The 16,455-nt window shown below is 39.1% G+C and overlaps 1 protein-coding gene across 2 annotated transcripts; it reads left to right on the top strand.

Moving 5' to 3' along the window:
- The first annotated feature begins 913 nt into the window (after positions 1–913).
- cdcp1b (CUB domain containing protein 1b) lies at positions 914–16,086 on the top strand. 2 transcript variants are annotated; one of them, XM_067425805.1, is made up of 10 exons: positions 914–1,164; positions 1,323–1,405; positions 7,002–7,217; positions 7,315–7,671; positions 7,756–8,121; positions 8,237–8,434; positions 9,404–9,784; positions 12,940–13,296; positions 13,425–13,512; positions 15,023–16,086. In XM_067425805.1, the coding sequence occupies exons 2-10, from the start codon at positions 1,339–1,341 to the stop codon at positions 15,576–15,578; spliced, it is 2,586 nt and encodes an 861-aa protein (XP_067281906.1). In that variant the 5' UTR covers positions 914–1,164; positions 1,323–1,338; the 3' UTR covers positions 15,579–16,086. The 2 variants fall into 2 exon arrangements, with proteins under 2 accessions (XP_067281906.1, XP_067281907.1); XM_067425806.1 differs by having other exon boundaries at positions 931–1,056.
- Positions 16,087–16,455: the final 369 nt, after the last annotated feature.

Raw genomic sequence — 16,455 nt, 5'->3', positions numbered from 1 at the left:
TGATAGAGTGCTGGTTATTGAATGCTATTTATTCCTAAGTGCATAACATTTTGCAAAAAGGTTTAAAAGATTCTTAATGAATTATTTATACCTTTCAGAAATGTGTCTTGAATAGATTCTAATGTGTGAGAAACTGTCATTTAATGGCTCCTTTCCTGTTTGGACTCAAAATATGTAACCACAGGGCTCATTTATCTAGCCAAAAGGAGTCAAAAGCCCATTAATGGGGCGATTTTCCGTTTGAACGCTTTAATGATCAGTCTGTGATGACACACTAAAGAATGCATTTCGATAATGTGTTTCCTGCAGTCACATATATAGTTTCTTGTATGTAAATGGATGTGTAGTGGAGGGATGAAAAGGGAACAAATGACACGATGAAAGTGTTGTCTCGTGTGATACCTGTTGGATGGGTTATGAAATCTACTTATTGTGTTTGGTGACTTTTCACTCATTAAAGTGCCGTGTGGTCCTCCGGGCTACCATTGACATGACTGGAATGCTGTCCTCTGCGGGCGTGTGTGGACTCATTACTTGAAAAGCACAAAAGTAAGTAGAATTTGCATACATAAACAGACCACATTAATTTCCATGGAGATATTTAGGCTACATAAGACATTTTGCACAATTAATAAGTACTGAAATAGATACCTACAAAATAATTAAAAAGTTAACATCTTCGATTTTAGTAACAATCAAAGGACTGTGCTAAATTACGCATCCTAACTCAGTGAATGTCTGGCTCATGAATATTAATTTAGTGTGATGAAATTCCCGGTAACCTTCAAATGGAGCAGAGCCGTCAGGCTCATGAATATTAATTAGATACGATGACGTTCCTTCGGTAACCTTCCAATGGAGGAAAGTTTGGCTCATGAATAACTAATCAATGTCCGCAGGGCGTGAGCTGAAATGCACGCGTAATCAATGGACTAAGCAAAGAAAGATGCTAGTTAGTCAATCGTATAAACTTCACAGTCTCAGACATTGAAGCGTGTGGATTTTGTGAACGGATTATCAATTCCTGATTTGTGTGACTTTGAAGTTAAATCTCTCGTATGTATCACTTTATATCTTCGCTTCATGTTAGGTCAACTGTTCTTGAATAATGCAATCGCAATTTTCCAGCTGTTGTGTATTCCTGAACTACACAAGTTTGGACAGGTAAGTTGCGCGCGCACACGCCCTTCCGTGCGCACAACAGGTATCAGAACCAGGAAGCGCCCGTGCGGTCAGATAACCCAATGCACCATGCACGATCCAAGGATTTAAATCAAACGACTGTTTTTTTTTAAAACACACACTTATTTTGGAAAGTCTAGGAACCTCTGAAGGGGAATGATGGGCTCGTGTGTGGTTCCAGTGCTCGTTGGATTGATTTTACTGCAGATTCACAAAATCTCAGGTGAGTCCTCAAAGAAGCGCCACCCCGAAAACGTTTATCCTCGTCACTGTCATGTTTCATTTATTTGTCCTTTATCAGGTTTTGAAAAATCGAAACTCCTAAAATCTGTATTAATATTTGATATGAGCTCTCATATCAGATAGCCCTCATGATATTTCATATCAGATAGCCCTCATGATATCTCATATCAGATAGCCCTCATGTTTATGAGTAAAAATTTAGCATGATTATATTGAGGCAGTTAATTTCATTGAATGTATGCTGTGTGTTAATATGAAATTGTTTATATTAATGCAATGTAAAATGAGAGTTGCATTTCTGCATCTGGCGTCCATCATGGCCTACTATGAACACTTTTGCAATTATGACAGCTGCTGTGATAAATATCTTGTTAATTATTGACCGACAATCTGTTACTGTACAAATGGAGGGCAGTTTGCTGTGACATGCTCTTGGGCAGGGAGGGAAAAACATAAGGCTTTCACTGTTTTCACCACGGGGAAATGCATATCTCAAAATGTCAACTGTTCTTTACTTTTCTATTGACATTCCAGCTTTTGGGACAATAGGCTTTCATTTTCACAGTGTTGAAAGTGACCTTCAGAGTGAAGCTGTGATCTGAAATGATTAAAATGAGTTGATTTGTTACATTTTCTTGGGCTGATAATGTGTAATGTGTCATATAAACATGACGTGTAATGTGTCATAATCATATAGGTGTCATATCATGATGAAGTTATTTTTTTAATGCCAAAGATGGCTAAACGAGATAATGTACATCAAAACAAACTCTCAGGTGTGATTTGCATTGAATATCTTCCCCTTACATCTTTAATAACAGTTATGCCACTCTAAACCATTAACATGATTTAGTTGCTGATAACCTGGTCAGGCTGGGGGAGTGTGTGTCCGCTGACTGTTATTGTCACAAACATGAGTAAATATTTGCAGACGTTGTCGTCACTCTTTTGGAGTAATATGAGACCGTGGGGATAGATTTCTGATCTGCAGGGATGCTTCTGTCTTGTTGAAAGGCAGTTACATTTTTGTGCAATCAAAATCATGTCTAAACTTGTGAGTGTTGTGCAAGATATTAATGCACATGTACCAGCGTTTGAACAAAGTAGACTTAATTTTAAACAGCCAACCTCTTTATTGTTACACCTATTTTCTAATTATTAAGCATATCTATAATTGCAACGTCAGCAGTTCCCAGAGGTATTATGGGCAAGGTGCTCGTTTTTCCTCATGTAATCCGGGAGGTTCCCAGAATGCCTGACATGTGTAGTGTAATGTGCGTCTGTGTTCGCTCATGACCTCTTCCTGGTCATGTCCTGAATCAGTCCTTTGTGTTTCTGTTTGCTTTTATGTGGATTACAACTCTGCTTTTATTCAGACTGTACTTTCACATGGATCCTTATTGATTGTTTTGTAGGGTAACTCTCTGTCCAAGAGCAGTTTAGATTAATTAAACACTTCATTTTGATTTTGATTGCATAATTTTTATAATAGATTCTGTCCTTATAAAGGCCTGTTCACACAAAGCAAAAAATAATATATAAAACCAATTGCCAATAAAAAAATCTCTTATAAACACAGACAGAAGTCATTTTAAATCAATAGCAAAATGGTAAAGTTTAGAATAAAATAATGTGAATAGGGCTCATTTAAAAAAAAAAATTGATAATATATTATTAGATTTTATTGTTTAATATATTAATTTGATTGTATCTTAATTTATTTTAATATGTCATACATTTAAATAAAATGCATTTTATTCTAATATGTATGCTATGCATGTATGTACTCACTATCCAAACTCTTGAAAAATGGTTGTAATCCAGGAATGCTTTAGACATAAGACTGATCTCGTTTTAAAGAAGACATTGGACAGATTATTGTAGAAGTAATAAATAAATTATGTAAGTGAAACAGAATTATATACGTTTATAAAACTGTAAAAAATATATTTTATATTTAACAAAACATGGTTTGATCTAAAACTGCAAGAAAATCAAAGCCAGTAATCAGTAAGTTGTGTTCCAAATTTTAGGTTGACATCTCAATAAATGAGCTTTCAGTGAGACTTTGTTTGGGCGCAGTAGGCTACCACACTTTTTCACTAGATGACATCCAAGCTCCATTACTGACCATATAAGGCGCCTCCATTTCCATATGGTTTCGGTAATCTGAACCATATATTTCCATTAAACCTCCTTTTCAGAAGTAATATGGGAAGTTTGGCAGAATTTGATGACTTCAACCGCAAATAAACACATAAAGAACTCGCATGTGCGTTATGCAAGACCCCTCCGTCGGGGTTTATTCTGCGATAACAACCGGCTGGGTGTACATTATCCCGCTTATTACACGGGTACTAGTCTTAAATAAATTAGACACAAAATATTGTCTTGAGATTAAATATTTTATTAGCTCTTACGCAAAGCTTCCGCGAAGAAAAACAGTTCCAGACTGCTTTAAGCCTTTATCTATTGTTGCTAAATGTTAAAATGAATGCTGAAAGGGTTAGTTCACCCAAAAATGAAACCAAGCCTATGATTTACTCACCCTCAAGTCATTATAGGTGTATATGACATTCTTCTTTCAGACAAATACAATCAGAGTTATATTTAAAAAGTCCAGGCTAACGTTAATCCAAGCAGTAGTTGTAGTTGTGTTTGAAGTCCATAAAATGCAGCTGTCCGTCAAATAACGTGCTCCACACGACTCCGATGGGTTAATAGAGCCTTCTGATTCGAATCGATGCATTGTGTAAGAAAAAGATCTATATTAAAAACGTTATAAAGGAAACCTGCCTTGAAGTCTTCCATTGTAACCCACGGCTGTTTAAGCGGGAAGATGGCGCCAGCGTTAAGCACAGAAGTAGTACCGGTCAAGATAACTCGTAGTACCCGTATGAGCGGGTGTTATCTGGAAATAACGTACCGCTGGAATGCGCGATTGACCAATCAGAATCAAGTATTTCACAGAGCCGTGTAATAAAGCTAAATAATACAAATATTATAAGAAAATAAAATAATTTAATTGAAAAATAGTTAAGTTGTATGGTCACATTTGACCACCTATGAGTGTGATTAATTAATAAGGATTACTTTAGGGCTAAATACAAGAAAAACATTAACTCTACATAATAAATTAATACTGTAAATGTGTTTGACGTAATAATCAAAGAACACTGCTGTACTGTTTACCAAAAAAAATGCTGCAAATACCTGTTATGTGTAGTACAGCTGTTGTCTATCTATTCAAATGTATTGACAGCGCTGGTTTGTTTAAAACTTCACGACCGTGTGCGCCGCCGCGAGCTGAAAGCTTGTCGCAACTCGCTTTTTTCAATGGCTCTGGCTTTATAAGTGTGCCAAAATGGTACTTACTGTTTGAATTTCATATTAAAACTTTACACATTTTTAAAGCTTAGACTTTGTTTAATATCAAAAGCAGGTTTGGCATTTTGTTCATGCAGTTTGACATGGGCAGAGATTGCGATCGTGAGAGTGAGACAGAGATTGAAAGCCTGATTATAAAGACCAGAAGTCTAAATTAAGACTTCAGACTCGAGCGGTGTTTTCCGCGGATGATGGTGGTTATACGTCAATGTCACCTAATGTAGCTAACATTAGCTAATTTTACTGAGCTCGCTAAAATTAATTTACAGACAGCAGAGTTAACATTCTTTCAGCTCAAACTTTTTTTTTAACCTGTTAGGCTGCACCCCCACTTTTGAAAAAAGCCTAAGAAATGCATAATCAGTTCATGAATCTTTTGCACTAAAAGCATAAATATGGTCTATATGTTTTTATTTGAAAGCAAACACTTGGCAGTTCACAAGACATAATTATAATTATTTTCAGAATCAAAAATAACTATAATAAGCTTCAAAGTTTTGTAAAGTTATTAGAAATGTATTTGTATTAAATACAAATGGCAATAAACATCAGATGATATTTTAGAGAAATCTCAAAATCAACACATAATTTTTTTTCATAAAATTCAGAGTTTTAGACTTATCATCTTCAGATCTGAAATATAACTTGGTCAGACTTGTGGCTTTAGCTGTAGAGCATTTCTAGATTTCTCCAAGGCCAACTTCAATTTTATATTCAAAAATATATTTAATACAAATACATTTCTTTAATGCATGACCAGCCGTGGATTATCCCTTACTTATATTATACTTGCGTTGTTTATTTAAATATATATTTTTTGTCCTCATTGGCCTGTTCACACTTCACACAAAGCAAAAATATTATTAAACCTAATTCCAATGGATCTAGCAAATGGAAAAGTTTAGTTTTTCTTAGGCCTCATTTTTTATTATTATTATTGATTGTATTTCATTTTTAATGTATTTAATACATTTTAAGTTAAGTTAATGACATCTATAGGAAATGGCACGCATACATTTATATATATATTTTTTTAAATATATAATATTAGGGCTGTTAAACAATTAGTCACATCCAAAATAAAAGTTTGTTTACATAATGTGTGTGTGTGTGTGTGTGTGTGTGTGTATTTATTGTGTATTTGAATAGACACTTTGTATTTGAAAGACACTGTATATACAGGTCCTTCTCAAAAAATTAGCATATTGTGATAAAGTTTATTATTTTCCATAATGTAATGATAAAAAATAAACTTTCATATATTTTAGATTCATTGCACACCAACTGAAATATTTCAGGTCTTTTATTGTTTTAATACTGATGATTTTGGCCTTAAGCTCATGAAAACCCAAAATTCCTATCTCAAAAAATTAGCATATTTCATTCGACCAATACAAGAAAAGTGTTTTTAATACAAAAAAAGTAAACCTTCAAATAATTATGTTCAGTTATGCACTCAATACTTGGTCGGGAATCCTTTTGCAGAAATGACTGCTTCAATGCGGCGTGGCATGGAGCATGCAGCGTTTTTGGCCACACTTTTTCCTTCCCACAGACTTCCCACTGAGATGCCTTGATACAGCACTCTGGGAACAGCCTATTCGTTCAGAAATGTCTTGCTGTGTCTTCCCCTCTCGCTTGAGGGTGTCAATGATGGCCTTCTGGACAGCAGTCAGGTCGGCAGTCTTACCCATGATTGCGGTTTTGAGTAATGAACCAGGCTGGGAGTTTTTAAAAGCCTCAGGAATCTTTTGCAGGTGTTTAGAGTTCATTAGTTGATTCAGATGATTAGGTTAATAGCTCATTAGAGAACCTTTTCATGATATGCTAATTTTTTGAGATAGGAATTTGGGGTTTTCATGAGCTGTATGCCAATATCATCAGTATTAAAACAATAAAAGACCTGAAATATTTCAGTTGACGTGCAATAAATCTAAAATATATGAAAGTTTAATTTTTATCATTACATTATGGAAAATAATGACCTTTATCACAATATGCAATTTTTTTGAGAAGGACCTGTATTTAAAAAATTTTCTTGTGTATATAGATATTGTATTAATTCATATAAAATATATATTAATATATAATATAAAAATACATTACTTTTATATAAATATTTTTCCAGAGCTGTGTCCAATGGTTACTATTATTATTCTTTTTATTCAGTAATATTATATTTTTTTCAGAATGTCATAAAATTGAGGTGACCCCTGACTCTGGCACCATAGTAAACTTCAATAAGAAGGCAGCTCAGGGTCTGGACTGTGATGTGTGTAAGGATGAAGGCCCGTCTCAGAGCTGTAAACCCAACCTCCAACTCACTGAAGCTCGGCCCACCGTCGTGACCTTCAACTGCTCTCAGCCGGGCGACATCTTTACTGTGGAGATCATCCAAGACATCGGCGAGTAGCAAAATGAGTCTGAATTCGAGTCGGAATTATCCATATGATATAAATCACTTTGTAAAACACTAAATCTTACTTTTTGTCCCAAGTACAGATTGCTCGTCACCAGCCTGCAGCAACACTGTAGTGCATCCGGATTCGACCCGATTCCTGGAGTTCAGCAGAACCTTCATCTGGGATCTGAAGGTTCAACAAGCCAGGATGTTTCAACTGGACTTTCCAGCTCCAGGAATGAGACAGATCAAGCCTTCTGAATCCTGTCCAGACCAACACACCTACACCATCATTACGTACCAGCGCACTGGACCGAACTCCATCGGCACGTTTTGTCGGAACGGTACCATCAGTCGTATCCTGGCCTTGTATAAAGGACGTGTGTCTCTGGAGGTTCCCAAAGATATAGACCTTAACCCATCTGACTTCAAAGTGTCCATGGGACCAGATACAAAAGGTTTGAAAGAGTGATCTGGAACAGAAACATTTTGTTAAATATGTAGTTTTTGATTGTAGTCATTTTATTTCTTGTTCTTCACAGCTACAGAATTGGTTGTGATGGATGTCAAGCTGCCCAGAGGACTGTCATCTGCTGATTTCTTCACACCAAATTTCGACACAGGCCACCACACTGAAGACAAAATGAAATGGAACTTTGCTGTTGAGCCGATTAACAATTTCACAGTTCTCTTTCCACATTACACTGCACCAGAATGCCAAACGAATAAGGTCTTGGTTGATTATGCACTGGGGGACAAGACTACATTCACAAAGGACCCGAAGGACAATCAGCCGACCAATAAACAGGGAGATTTCAGCCTGACTCTGAGGAGTTGTGCAACAAAAAAAGGGGCTCCTGGACTTTCTTTGAACATAAACGTGGCGGTGTTCAGGGGTGGGAATCCATGTAAGGAGAAAAAAAGCTGTGTGAAATATCACTTTTTAGGGTATCTAATCTTGAATAAGTCATGCTTTAAAGTTGCAGATATATAACATGTTGTCCGTCTTGCTGTCCTGTTCAGATTTTTGCACTGTGGATCTCCAGAACGAGGAGGGATTGAGCCTGCAAATAGAAAATAAAAACCCAGAGTCGAACTGTGAAATGAGATTGAACTCCGTGGTGCAGGAGAAAATAGTGGTTCCTGCGGGCTCCAAAGCTGACCTGTCCTTCCTCGACTGTCCCGTGCAGGACCTGCAGCTGACGGCAACCAAAACCATCGGTAACTATGAGTGCATAAATACTGAACACTTTCTCAGTGGACTGACACACAAACACAATGACAAGACATGAAGAGTCAAAGCCTGACCAAAGAAAGCATTGTTTCCAAGATGGACGGACGGACAGACTGAGACAGACCGACCGACTGACCGACAGACAGACAGACTGACCGACCGACCGACCGACCGACCGACCGACCGACCGACCGACCGACCGACAGACAGAGACTGACTGACTGACAGACTGAGACAGCCCGACAGACAGCCCGACAGACAGCCCGACAGACAGCCCGACAGACAGCCCGACAGACCGACCGACCGACCGACAGACCGACCGACCGACCGACCGACCGACAGAACGACCGACCGACAGACAGACCGGCAGACAGACAGACTGAGACTGACTGACAGACTGAGACTGACTGACAGACTGAGACTGACTGACAGACTGAGACTGACTGACAGACTGAGACTGACTGACAGACTGAGACCGACCGACAGCCCGACCGACAGACTGACTGACAGACCAACCGACCGACAGACAGACCGACCGACCGACAAACTGATGGACTTCATTCATGATAGATGGATATATGGATGGACGGACAGACTGATAGATAGACAGACAGACATACAAGCAGATAAATACAGAGATGGATGGATGGATGGATAGATAGTGAAAAGACAGACTGATAGACGGATGGACTTCATTCACGATAGATGGATGGATGGACAGACAGACAGACAGACGGATTGATAGGTAGATGGATGGATGGATAGACAGACTGATAGACAGACAGACGACTATATAAATACTGAGATGGATAGACTGATAGACAGATGGACTTCATTTACGATGGATGGACGGATGAATAGACAGACGGATAGATACAGTAGATGAAATCACAATCTTGACAGAGTTATTTTGAGACCACATTTTTAGATTTTTCTATTCCTCCATTTAATTCCAGATTGTCCGAGTACCTCTTCTCGTGACATCAGCGGGACGTCCCTCACTATTCCTCCGCTGGACCCCAGTCTGCCCGTTCCCCTCAGTCAGTTCACCTGGCTGCTCCGTGTGCTCGATCAAGGCACAGTGGATCTCACGTCCCCGAACAGAAACCTGCACCAGTCGGTCCCATTAAAGAAGTGTGACTCAGAGAAGGTCTCTCTGCTGATCTCGGAGACGGACGGCTCCAACATCGGACAGTTCTGCTCTCTGCCGGAAGGCACAATCCAGAAGATCCAAATCAAAGGGAACGTTTCCATCACCGTTGCTCCTAACACGATAAAAGACCTGAGAGAGGAGAAAGGACCTATATTAAAAGTCTCCATGAGTCCAGAGATCGCTGGTATGTCACTACCGTTAAAAAAGTTTTTTGTAAGTAGTTTTTTCCTAGGCTTGGTTGAGTTTATGGGGTGCAGCATAACATGTCTTAATACTTCTTTTTTTTTAAATGCCGTATTTTTCTTATATTTTCCCTTTCTTCCACACCGCTGTCTCCACTGTCCTTTGAACGGCTCGTTTGCTTCCTGCTTCTATGAAGCCCATCCCTCTGAAAAATGCAATGGTCTTAGATTGGTTAAATGGCCAAATGTAGTTTCCTGTATTTTTATTGGCTGAAGTGCCAAGCACAGGTTGCCGGAAACGCCACACCCCTTCCCATTACGGGCAGACGACGTCACATCTGCGGAGACCAGCGAGGGTTTATGATGTCACCAACCCAGGAAGAAGCTCGCTGTAGTCCAAACCGGCCATTTTTGTAGGCAATAAACTGCCATAACTTTAAAAGACAATGGCCCTCATTTATCAAAAGTGCGTACACCAAATTTCCAGCGTACACCTTGCGTACACCCAAACCCACGGTGACTTTGAGATTTATCAATATGGACGTTGGCGTACGGCACGCTCAAATCCTACGCCAGCTCAGGAGGTGGTGTACGCACGTTTGAGTTAGTGGGAAAATGCGCAGAAAAACAATTCCTAACACCACAAAACGCACTGACAAGATATGCTATATGACCCACTGTTAAAAACCACAACAACAACATTCAGTGTTTATTTTTGTGCAACATGAACGTCAATGTTTAATTTGTGTGACTTTACCAAAGTGTTTGATCTGTAGGCATATGTATTCCTCCAGTCGTGAGCCTGTGCGCTTTATCTGACGTTTCAGGCCCGCCTGGCCCGGCAGCTGCGCACGGACTGGGACTAAAATAATTCAGACTGACAAAATAATAAAAATGGCCTTCTTCTTTTAAATAATAATAAAATCAATAAAAACGGCATTTTCTTCTAAATAACAAGCGTCATTAAAGCTACACTGTGTGATATTTTCTCCCATCTAGTGGTGTAAAGGTATATGACCATCCAGTGAATAATAGCTTCTGCTCCTCTCAATTTCGATTTCGTTTCAACTCCTACGGTGGCCGATTTAGTCATGGCTTCCAGTTCGACCTCTTCGGTGAGTGTTGCTTTTGAAAGTGATGAGGTTACTTTTGGAAACTATTATAATTTGCAGTTATTTAATTTACCAAATGATCTATGATCAAATTAATCTATGTAAAATGAATAATAGTTTTACGTTTTCGTTATTTTTAACCAGTTCATTGCTAACATCAGCTATCAGGTTCCCAGACGAATGCAAGCTCTTAGTAAAGTAACTTTTATCAGTGCTATCATTATTCTGTATATTGTACACATCACTAGCGTAAGGCAAACAAATTATAATGCAATTAAAATATTAATCTCATGTTATCCGTCATAACACGGATTTATGTTATAAGGTAAACAATACTTTTTCATCATTGACGCGAGGAAAACTATCCTAGACGTCGTTCTAGTGTTATGCACAGCACACCATGATATAATTAGCCAAGCAACAATAAAACTTCCAATATACACAAATAGGCTGAATTAATATTACCTGTCGAGAAGAAAGCAGGCAACGTCGGCGTTCTTTTTAAAATCGTTGCTCCTCATGAGCTCTTTCCATCTTGGAAAGGCCACTCCAATATTTACTTTTGTCTTGTTGATTTGCCCGTTGCGTTGCCGTCTTAATTCTCTTTTCCGCTTCCTTGGCGACTCTGATACATATCCCGCAATGTTAGGTCCCCGACCCGAGTCGAATTCGGTAATCAATTCCGGGATGTGGTTGCTTTCACACAGAAGGCGACCCGGCAATGTTCCGGGAATATTGCGGGTCCGACGTGCCGTGTGAAAGGGGCTTAAGAGTGATCCTCCATCATCATATAGCAGCCTCAAGCAATCCTCCTCTTCATATTCAACACAGTGCCATCGAGTGTGAAAACGCGAAAAGCGAAGCTTGAATTTACGGGTATGTCCCTCTTTGGCAAATGTACTTTCAAGATGGAGGAGCAACATGGCGACCGGCATCTGAACCCTCACCCGTATGTATTTTCAATGGTATATTATAAACTTACCAGAATACTTTATTACTTGAAAGAAGTAAATATACATTAATGAGCACACATATTTTTGAAAGAACTAAGTGATTTTAGCTAAGAATAAACTAAAAAAGTTACACAGTGTAGCTTTAAGAATAATAATCATAATAATAAGAAGAAGAATCTTACAAATTGTCATGTAATTATTAATGTGAATGAATCTTACTCCACATCACATCATCATCACTATTGTACACCCCAATACATGTGCCGTGATACGAAATTAAATGCTAATTGTTTCAAAACGTGCTGTAAAATAATGCAGTGATGGTAATTTATCATCCAAACAGCTATTTAAACTGCTGGAGTGCGCGTCTCAACCCCCACACTAACAGTAGCTACTCGTAATTTGGGTCCATATTTTGTTTTTGTAAGCGCCTTTATTCCCACTCTTTAAACTCCCAATTAAAACAATTTCGGGTTTTTTTCCACTTCCCTGGTGATGGTCTCGATGGGCGCGTCTCAATCATCTCAATAGTTCAGTAGTCAGAGCACTGATCAGCGAGTCAGCCCGTTGACTTATGCCCTAATCCATGCCCTGACTAAGTGGACTAAAGAGAAGATTGAGCGCGCCCGATCTCCACGTCGGAGAAGTTTTGTTTCTTTGCCGTCTTCTGTTTGTCCATGACGTAAAATGAGGGCGTGCGGGAGGCAGAGACTTGAATATATAGGGGTGTGTTATTCTAATGACGATCGTTTTCAGCCGCGGGATTTATCAAGGGCAAGTATTGCGTACACCTGGATTGCAGAGGTGCGCACAGTTTCATAAATCAGGCGGTGAGAGGAGTGTAAGCATAATCTTACACCAACATATACACCAGTTTCTACTCAAGATTGATAAATGAGGGCCAATATCTCCGTTTGCATTGAACTCTCAGTGCTGTAACTTTGAAGATACTGTTTATGCTCAAGCAGCAACATTACACACTAACTAAAGTTACAAAAGTCAAATCGCATGCAGCCACCCCTTTAAAAGAACTGTTTTCTGTTGTATTAGAGTTGACAGTCTCATAGCATAGTCGTCTTGCTTTCTTCACAGAGAATGTAATCTACACCGTATCTCCACTCATTTCGGGACCCATGTACCTTGCGACGCCCAACTGGCCCGACGGCATGAATGCTTCCTCGTCCGTTACATGGATCGTCAGCGTTCCTCAAGAGCACAAGGCCGAGCTGCAGTTCCCCGACGTCAGCAAGCTCACCTGTGACTCGGGCCACACCGAGGTCGCGATCAGACCGCTGGACTCACAAGGCCAAATGCAGTCCTGGAGAGAAGATCAGAATTTCAACGACACCATCATCCAACATCAGAGCTTCTACCTGAACATGTCCAACTGCGAGCCCAAGAGCGGATACTTCGCTGTGCTCTCCAAGATCACGCTGCAGAAGGAAGCCAGTGAGCAAACGCTTTCATTTCAGTGTCTCTTCTTTTGAGTGGACTTGTGCATTGGTCACAGTCTAGCTGTTACAAGTATTGCAATGAAAGATAATCAGGTAATTAATCAGTTTTTTTCCACCTTACAGAGACTTTCCTGGGCATTATCTTGGCTGTAGTCGGGGTGCTGCTCTTGCTGGTGATCGTCGCACTTATAGTTGTGTGCATCATTCGGAAGTGAGTCTGAATTTTCTTCTGTATTCTCTCATTTGTCATCACACCTTTTCTTAATGAAAATGTCTAACTAGGGCATAAAAATTCAGCATTTCCATATCTTAATAGTGTTTTAATTTGACTTTTCAGAATTTAGGGTCTTAAAAATCTCTTTAATTGATCAGAAAGTCTTAAATTTCATAGCATGGCATTACATTAGGGCCCTATGATTTCTGTGATGCAGAACCCATTCATAAAAATGTAATTTACTGTATAATGCAAAAAATCATGGAATTTGTCAAATTAATGAAAAAATCCAAAGTAGGTCAGTACACTTAAAGGGATAGTTCACCCCAAAATGAAAATTGTCATCATTTACTCATTTGTCGTTACAAATCTGTAAAAATGTTGAATAAACCGCTCAATTCATATGGATAATAAAAATAATGCAAGTATTTTGTGCATACTGTAAGTTAAATTTGCAACTTTGGATGGAAACATCTTCCCTTCTTAAGAATGAATATTGTCACATGACATCACAATATGCAATGTATGACTATGCTGTGTGTTCACGGCATGCCAAAATTACCGTAATTTTACGATGATAACGTGGGAAGGTCTGCTCTGGGAATTCACCATTCGCCAGGAAGTTTGATTGACAGGTGATCTGAACAATCATAAAGTCAATATTATGTGCCTCGTTTGCTATCCACCATTTTGTCCAACAAACAAACTAGATAGTAGAGTTAAGCCCTGTCCCAAATTGCGTGCCCTGTGTCCATTAAGTCCACAAGTGTCCCATTCTGCATTTAAGCTTAAAGAAGTGTGCTTGTGAGCGCCCCCTTTGTGGCTGCTACGCGCCCTCGATGCGCACTTCAGCTGAGCCCGCAAGATTGCGAGGTACGCAGAGGACTTCTAGCCAGCAGTCAAGGAGGCATTATGTCATGAAAGCTGCGGACTCCGAGGAAGACCGTGAGGGTTTAGGGTGCCATTTGGGACAGGGACTTAGTAGATTAACGCTGGTGGGTCTGATGTCTTGACGGTTGAAACAACATACTTTCTGATGTTCATTCATGTTTATTTTGTGCTTTAACTAGTAGTAAAGAAGAAGAGATGATCAGTTCACAAGCTGCTTGAACTATTGATCTGTCACAATATATTAAAGAGCTTCAAATTTGTATTTATTTTTTGAATTTCTTAAAGAAACAGTTCACCCTAAAATGAAAATCCTGTCATTAATTACTCACCCTCATGTCGTTCCAAACCTGTAAGACTTTCTGTCTGTTCCTCCATTAACTGCTATGCAAGTACCACTTTCAGAAAGTTAATAAAGTAATTGTAAGTTGTAAAATGAATCCATATCAATTGAGTCTGCCAGGGTCACCACTGGTTTTGAAGTACTTCATTTTGCAGATATTAAATAAATCGATATTAAATCGGAAACTAAAAACATTTAGCCTAGAACCCAAAGCTCAGCCCTCGTTGTTTACTTTCAGGAATAAATACATTTTCAAACTATTCTCTTCTCTTTTAGAAGGAAAAGCAAACCTCAGGCCAACAGGTCCTCCATCTTTATGCCCAGAGGGAAACCTTTCCTTCCGGGTAACGCCACCTTCCCAAAATCCAGAGCAGACAACGAGTCCCACGTCTACGCCTCCATTGAGGACCCCATGACGTACGTACATGTTTCGTACAAGAACCAACCTGCAGAGGTGGACAACGGAGCCTGGAGCAACGGACATCAGGTGGACTCCTACCATCCGTTCACGGGACCCTCGGACTCTATCCCGTCGGCTACGATTTCGTCCGCTGAATATTCGCTTGAAGGAAGAGGAGGAGATCGAGATGCATATCAGCCTTTCCTAAAACCGCCCAACACCTTTAATCTTGCGAGGCCTCGTTCGCCGCTGGTATCGCAGGGAAGCTTAGGATTCGAAGATCGTAGGATGGTGGATAATGAGCTGCACACTTTCAAGAGTTTCGGGGATATAAATCCCATTCGTCTGTCTGCCGACATATCCAGACTACAGCGGGAAATGGAATCGGACTCTGATTCATATCATGAGCCGGAGTACGAGGAGGCGATTTGAGAATAAAGCCGGATGAGGAGTGGATTCATATGATGATTCGCCTGCTCACTAAAAAACAAACTGCTAACATTTTATCAGGGGAGCAGAAAAGCCATTGGCTTCAAGCTTACACACGCACAAAGACAATGACGTTCAGTCAAATTGATGCTAAAAGGCTACACGCTCTCGCCGCTCTTGTGGCCACATGTACTTTGCATGTATAGTTCATTAAGTTTGGTTTTAAAGATTTTTTTATAGGCTTTTAGCCTGAATGTACAGAATTAACGCTCTTATCAGAGCCATTTGAGTCGAATCCCTTTGTGGAAGCGCACCGGGACTTTCTCTATTGGATATGTGTTTTGTTTTAACTGTGATTGTCTCCAGGCTACAGGTTTTATATGCGTTTCTGTTTTTAAATTCTGTGTTTACGTCATGCATTCCTAAAATAAATTCTCAGGTATTTTAACAGATGTTTCTGTCTGTTTAGAATATAGTAAGAATGAATATAATAAAACACAGACCAGATTCAGACACACTTTTCATATTTCCTACAATGGATTTGGAGAAAAATAGTTAAAATAAACATTTTACATGGTAAAATGATGAAAGCGCCAATATAAAAATTCTGTCTGATATTGATAAATTAATTATTTTCATGTCATGCCTGATAACTGATAAATGGCTGATATTAAAGTGCTGTTTTGTCTTAAAAAATAGAAGGGATCAAAGTAAATGTAGGTATTATAAGAAAAATGTATATTAATTTTGCTAAAGCTTACATTTAACATTGTTTATACCTTTAAGTGAGTGTTAGAAGGTCATCTAAATATAAAAACGGGCAGAAATTACCATTTAAAAGTTTTTCAAATGTCTAAAATTGGCAGATAACCAATATTGT

This window comes from Pseudorasbora parva, chromosome 19 (genome assembly GCF_024679245.1).
Source record: "Pseudorasbora parva isolate DD20220531a chromosome 19, ASM2467924v1, whole genome shotgun sequence".
In the NCBI taxonomy this organism is placed as follows: Eukaryota; Metazoa; Chordata; class Actinopteri; order Cypriniformes; family Gobionidae; genus Pseudorasbora; species Pseudorasbora parva.
Note: the sequence above shows the minus strand (reverse complement) of the source record. Positions and strands in the feature narration are given on the sequence as shown.